The sequence below is a fragment of the Nicotiana sylvestris genome, chromosome 7, assembly GCF_000393655.2.
Source record: "Nicotiana sylvestris chromosome 7, ASM39365v2, whole genome shotgun sequence".
Classification (NCBI taxonomy): domain Eukaryota; kingdom Viridiplantae; phylum Streptophyta; class Magnoliopsida; order Solanales; family Solanaceae; genus Nicotiana; species Nicotiana sylvestris.
In genome coordinates this window covers 94,879,197-94,885,872 of record NC_091063.1, presented here as the reverse complement: position 1 = coordinate 94,885,872, position 6,676 = coordinate 94,879,197, and the positions used below count along the sequence as shown (strand labels likewise).

The 6,676-nt window shown below is 33.7% G+C and overlaps 1 protein-coding gene across 3 annotated transcripts; it reads right to left on the bottom strand.

Moving 5' to 3' along the window:
* Positions 1-637: 637 nt before the first annotated feature.
* On the bottom strand, positions 638-6,458 carry LOC104216887 (uncharacterized). 3 transcript variants are annotated; one of them, XM_070151070.1, is made up of 5 exons: positions 6,059-6,458; positions 4,032-4,235; positions 2,857-2,943; positions 2,099-2,535; positions 638-789 (listed from the first exon to the last, which is right to left on the bottom strand). In XM_070151070.1, the coding sequence occupies exons 4-5, from the start codon at positions 2,349-2,351 to the stop codon at positions 734-736; spliced, it is 309 nt and encodes a 102-aa protein (XP_070007171.1). In that variant the 5' UTR covers positions 2,352-2,535; positions 2,857-2,943; positions 4,032-4,235; positions 6,059-6,458; the 3' UTR covers positions 638-733. The 3 variants fall into 3 exon arrangements, with proteins under 3 accessions (XP_070007171.1, XP_070007172.1, XP_070007170.1); XM_070151071.1 differs by lacking the exons at positions 2,857-2,943; positions 4,032-4,235; positions 6,059-6,458 and adding an exon at positions 2,724-2,757; XM_070151069.1 differs by lacking the exons at positions 2,857-2,943; positions 4,032-4,235; positions 6,059-6,458 and adding an exon at positions 2,641-2,749.
* Positions 6,459-6,676: the final 218 nt, after the last annotated feature.

The following is a 6,676-nucleotide window of genomic DNA, read 5'->3' as shown; positions in this document are numbered from 1 at the left end:
GGTAACGGTTGAAACACCATTCCCACAGACTGCCAAACCATTGCCATAGGGATATTGGAACGGTTTAAAGCCCGTCACATCAGCCGGCGTACCCATAGGTCTACTGGAACGGTTCTTGCAACGGTTTGCATCGTCGTGACAGTAGATACGTCTATCGCAATGGTTGTTCCTTTCTCTGTTGGAACGGTTATTTTTTTCAATTGGAACGGTTTTAAACCGTTACTATATTGTTTATACAACGGTGTTTAACCGTTACCATATTATTTAAAGCAACACTTATGTAAGTTATTGCTACGGTTATGTTGGATATAGCCACGGTTTCTTTAGCCTATCGTAACGGTTATATTTGTATTTGGAACGGTTTGTAGATCATTTTGGAACAGTTTATGGGACCTATTGCAACGGTTTATATTGTCTACTGGAATGCCATTTGTATCCTATTGCAACGGTTCTGGTAGGCTATTGTATCAGTTCAATTAAAACCAAAATATAGCACCTGTTATAAATAAATATTTATACATATAATAAATTATAATAACACTAAAATTTAAATACATCATAAAATAAACTATTAATAATACAAAATTATCCATCAAACAAATAATATCCATAAAGCAAATGTTCTACCCCATGAGTGCATAAGTTTAGTACATTTCAAAAGAGTAAATAAGTTCAAAAATATTGGTAACAAAAGATTCCTAGAACATTAATCTATAGCAATTCAAAATTCATTTCAAGTAAGGTCTAGTTCTTCATCATCTTCATCATCCATTTCTTGATCTACCCCATCTATAAAAGAGGACAAATAAAGTTATTACCCTTCAAGAGAATCCGGTCTAAGAATACTCAAGCATTTAACTGTTTTCGTTCTTCTTTTATTAATCCAACTTATTCATCTCAACAAACTATACACAACATTATCATTCAGAGTCTCTGGCAAAGCCCTTCTCAACAAACTATACACAACTATTAATACATATTCATGTGTCATGTACTACTAAGTGCTAAGAGCCTAAGCATTAAGCAAAAGACAACAACACTAAATAATCAAATCTGCCAATTCCATGCCTAACAAACAAAGTCCTTTACAAAGGCATCCAATTCCCAACTGAAGCTTAGCACTGAGGGTAAAGCTTTCAAGGCTTCAACATAAGGTTTACTGCTCTTTAGCAGATCTACAGGGATGAAATAAATGCAATCAGACATATCCTCATCCGAATCCTCTGCCAAACAAAGTGAAGAGATACAACATACTGCTTCTTTTATTATAGCTATGACATAATCCCAGAAATTGTTGATGTCGTCGTTGGACTCACGAATAGAGTTGTCTAGTATGAAGGAAACAAAACCTTAGAACCTAAGTCTTATTTTGCAGCAATATTCGACAAAAGAAATGTAAGAACCTGTCATACAACCAAGAGAACTGCCAAAATAAATTTGGTAAGGAAAACAAATACTATACAATAAATTACTAAGTAACAAAGTATTTGCTAAAAGTTAGAAATGAAGAAGATGCAATTAAAAGTGAAAAGCAGATAATTTAGCTAAAACGGTAAGGTACTTGGCCTGTGAAAATAAAGAGAAAAACTACAAAAAATAGAAAACTTAGAACGTACTTAAATTCCATTTTTAGTATCTTGCAAGATCAAACATATAAACATACAATTAAAGTACTAAATATTGTCCTGTAACCCCAACCCCATTATGATCTACCTGTAGGATTGAGGAGTGGTTTTTCAACCTATTCTTTCTTTCCAGGTCCCTTCTCCATTATTGTTTAGTCAAATTAATCAACTAACCACGAAGACTAATAAAAGAGCATGAAGGTTTTGTATATAAAGAAAGGAAAATCGATCTATTAATAATCTATTCCAATTTTAAATTCTCAAAGTTCAGCTATCATAGAACTGCCAGTATTACTCAGGTATTATTACTATACATAGGAGAATACTTGGCACTTAAGAAATCATATACTCCTACTAAATAGAAAAAAAGATATTATCATAGCCACTCTGCCTTGAACCAAAGCAAAATCCCAAGCAAGGAAGGAGGAAAAGAAGAAATAGAAGAAGATATATAACATTTGGTACGTACTGACCTTGATTGTTACTACCAGCAGATGGTCGATTGTTTAGTTGAATAGCAGCTTGTTGTACAGAGGAAGCATCTATAAGTGAACGTGAATTGAACCTTAGCATGTCAGGATCAAGTCGCAAATCTGAGTTCAGACGCTGAAGTCGTGCAATGACGTTCATTGTAATATTTTGTTCCATGACATCCTTTTGTTCGTTCAACTTTTCATGCATTCTTTGTTGCATCCTCTCTTCCATTTCCTCTATTTTCTGCTGCATTCTCTCATCAGCATCTAATGAAGATCCAAGATTCCCTTTTTGCCCTTTTAACAAAGTCTTGGTAACCCCTCGTCCATAATCTCACGCGACCTGGATGTCTAGGTCCCATGACTGAAGCAAAAACGTCAACTGAATGACTGCCATCTTCACTTTCCTGAGTTGATTGTATTCTCTCCATTTCAGCCTACAAACCAAATACGAGAGAAAAGAGTTTTAAGTAACTAAAATTGAATCAATAATTAAGAACAAATAAATAATCACGACAAACTTTAAATTAGAAATTTTGTACAATTTTACTAATCGTATTGTCATATGAGCTTTTGTATACTCGGCCAAGTTTTATTTTTCTTGTAGCCACAAAGATGTCCTTACTTGATAGAGTATCTGAAGTATCAGAGATTTCCTTATTTTTTTCCTAGTTAGATAAAAACAGGTATAAGAATCTTTCCATATAAAGTTAGCAAGTTCATAATTTAAAGAAAAAAAGAAAGATAAAACATCAAACCTCGCGAATTAGAGCAAAAGGTGTTCTGCCAGCAGTGTGCGGACACTTCAACTTATTTCAATTCTCTGCATTGGTTTCGGACATTTTCTGCAAATAAATAAGACAACCAATAGCAACCAACAGTTATGCCTATTACCCACATCAAGACCCAAGACTACACTCATAATATTAAAGCTTGCTTGATTAAGAATAAATAAGTTTGAGTGATGTTAAGCTCTATTTAGGAACAAGTCTATGAGATCATGTCATGGATCATCTTTTATTCTTGACTTTGAGCTTGTATACAGCTAGTTGGATTTTATATTTCAAAATACTTTAGGGTTTACACAAACTGACTAGTAGTAGCACTAATTTACTATAGAAACATTTCAAACATAACATGGCAGGGCAGAAGATTGGGGAAAAGCAAATGGTCAGAATTGCTACAATAAAACAGAACCAATTTCTAATGCAGAGTATTGGGGATCAAAATCAGATTCAGAGATGATGAAATTGGTAGAAGTGGCCATTCAGAAATTGAAAAAGAAGAGTGGTCTAAAAGTAGATTATATACATTGGTGCCTTCCTGGAGTTCCTGAACGAGACTAATTGCACTTAATGTGAATCTGGGCAGAGAAGTAAGCTCAACATACAATATCACATACAAAGGTAACTATACTACAAATGAAACCAATAATAGATTATAGAGAACAAGCACACAGAGAACGTGCAAACATAACACCTAAATATTTCAGCAGTGGCAAACAGATTTACCAAAGCCTAGGAGAGTAACATCGTCCCAAACCATCTTTCTTCTCTTGGAATAATACAGTATGTATTCCAACCAAAGTATGTGGTATTAATCACAAAATCACAGAAAGTCAAAAAGCACAGGTATACTCCAACAACTGCTAATAGCAAGTAGAAGTTGATACAAAATAGGTAACAGAACACATGACAAAATTTATCTATCGAATAGTAAAAACTTGCAATAGATCACAACTTATACCGGAAGGCAACAAATTTAAACGTATTATGCCCACCCCTAGTTAAACAATAGTAAAACTGTAGAATTAGTTTATTCTTGAAAGGACTGAGGCCTTCATGTTCGGTACTATTTTACTTCTGATTCTTTTGACTCAGGCACCAAAAAACAATTATGTTAAAACAAGACAAGAGATTCTAAATGTAATTACCTTGTGAGGATCGGAGTTTCAATATTTAAGAAGATCCTTAAAGTGAGATTCCCGAATATCTACTAGCCTATTCTCCATTCGAAGCTCATCATTCTCATAAGCTGTGAATTGAGTTATCTTCAATTGACTCTTATACTTTCTCCAAGCACTACAAACTAATTCAAAAACCCATTGTTTCGCTTCGTCAGGAATGTCATATTTTTCCTACAAATTTAGTGCAACTGGGTTAGTGTAAGAAATGAGAAATATCATCACGCATGGTAGAACCTTCATCATCATTGCTAAATGTATCATGAAGTAGTCCATCAATATCGTCACGCATGGTAGAACCTTCATCATCATTGCTTGAATGAGGTGTATTTCTCGAGGAAAATCCTTCCCCATGGAAAACCCATTTGGTATAACCATCAACAAATCCATGAACAACCAAATGATCCTCCACCACATTTCTATAATACCAATAGCGATTCATGCACTTTTTGCAAGGGCATAATATTTCATTTCCTTGGGCGGCTCGTTCAAATGCCTTATCAAGAAAATCATTCACTCCACGGATATACTCATCCGTCCATCTCAGGAGATTCATCCAACTTTTATCACCATTATCCATAGATATCCTATACGATAAAAGTAAATCAACAATAAACCAAAAGCATACTAATTTGACATTGACCACTTCTTTTAAGGGTGGAACGTTCCAGAAAGTTACAAACAGTAAAACAATTTTGGCATGAAAGACATAATTACTTTTATGTAATGTAACATAATGAGAAAAATTCATTCTCCAAATTATTGACATGGGTACATTTAAAAAGAATTTAATTAAAATTTCTACCTCCTATAAGATTTAAGAAAGAAAACAAAACAAAAAAAGAAGTCCATGAACTAATGAGAAGATGTATAAGTACACCAGATATTGATGTTACTGCAACTTACAACATCCAATTGCTAGAGTTCATCTATTATATATTGTTTTTGGTACTCATGTTTCAAGTCCATTACCAATAGTATAAATCTGGGCTATTGTGGCCAAGCTTGGTAGAAGCCCTATTTATAGTCTTATTATAATTTGTATCACGTTGTTTAATGAACAAAAGAACTGATATATCAGACACTACTTATCAATTATCTAGCCACTTGTTCTTACCCTTTTAAAATATGCTAGTGGTCTAATGTACAAATTCATGTCATATGTAGGGGTAAAGCTATAAGCCTTAATCTGAAATTATAGCATCATATAGGCTTCAAAGAAGATGATTATTTCAAACTTGAATTTTTTACAGTCTTAAAATCTCATTTCTATGATAAACTTCTACTATTTTAATATTGCAGAATCTTCCCAAAAAATTAAAAGTCAGTGATTCAGCACTAAACTTGAATACTCATTGTGGTCTAGAAGGGCAAACTGAAACTCCACTAGCGCATGACAGAGTCTTGTGCTAACAACATTCACTTATTATCTGTGTGCATTCATTTTCATGTTTACATTGACAATTCAATTGCCTAGATTTTGAATTTATATAGTATATTATAGGACAAGACAAATGGATGAAGAACTCTCCACAATAAGGAATAATATGTAAAATTCATCAGTGGTATTTATCAGTGATTATCACAGGCAAAAGTGGTATTATCAACAAAAAAGTAAATATTTACTGTAGAAAAGGTTTTCCAAACTACCATTACTCATGATACCACAGATCAACATGCGCTGTCCTTTATCCACACAGTAGCCAACCAGATAAACTAAATGGTGATGATGCAGCCAACTTAGCAGTGAGACTTGCAGTAAGAACAACCTAAATCATAAGATAATCTGGGTTTCACTACATTTTAGAGTCCTATTTATTTATAAAATCCATGTCAAAAAACAATCAAAATTGGAAATCGTCTACATTCATGAGGTAGAGATGATCAAATGCAGATTTGACCTGAAGTGAAATCATATACACTGCTCATACCATAAAGCTTAAAGAAAAAAAGAACGACTATAGAAGATAATGCCCAAATTACAAAGGAAAAATTACCTGAAGTTGATTTCTCGCTGATTGCCTTTTGAGTCTAAACTTTCTCGCGATTTAAAATATTTTCTACACTGTAATTGCTGCCTTCAAAATTATTCCTCTGTTCTTCAGATCCTTCGAGTGAAACAAATGGAGTTTGGGACTTTGGGGATTTGGGAGTTTTGGGTTAGCAATCAAGATTTGAGGATTTTTTGTTAACAAATAGATTTGGGGATTTGAGAGTTTAGGACATGGGTTTGATAAACTTAAATGCAGATGAGATGAAAGTAAATCACCAACAACAATGAGATTTGAGGAATGTTTGCTGGTGATTTGCGAACGAGGGATTTGGGACGGTGATTTGAGGTTTGCTGGTGATTTAATTTGAGGAAGGTGAGAATTTAGGTGAGAATGGAACAGACCTCTTGAGGAAGGTGAGAATTCTGGTGATTTGGAATGTTAATTTGCAGCCAGTGAATTTGAGGAAGGTGATTTGGGAAGGATGATAGCATTGTCAAAGCAACTTTAATTTAGTTATTATATTTATCAAAATAAAATATATAAGAAATTATATTTATCAAAATAAATAAAATATATAAGAAATAAAAGGAAAAAGGGGTTATATTGGCGGGTTTAGCAAAA

Bases quoted from the DNA above. Each gene is read 5' to 3' on its own strand.
- LOC104216887 (XM_070151070.1), bottom strand. From the start codon at position 2,351: ATGCAGCAGAAAATAGAGGAAATGGAAGAGAGGATGCAACAAAGAATG. The intron at 790-2,098 runs GTCAGTACGTAC...CCTCTTTTATAG, and splicing joins TGCTGGTAGTAACAATCAAG to ATGGGGTAGATCAAGAAATG.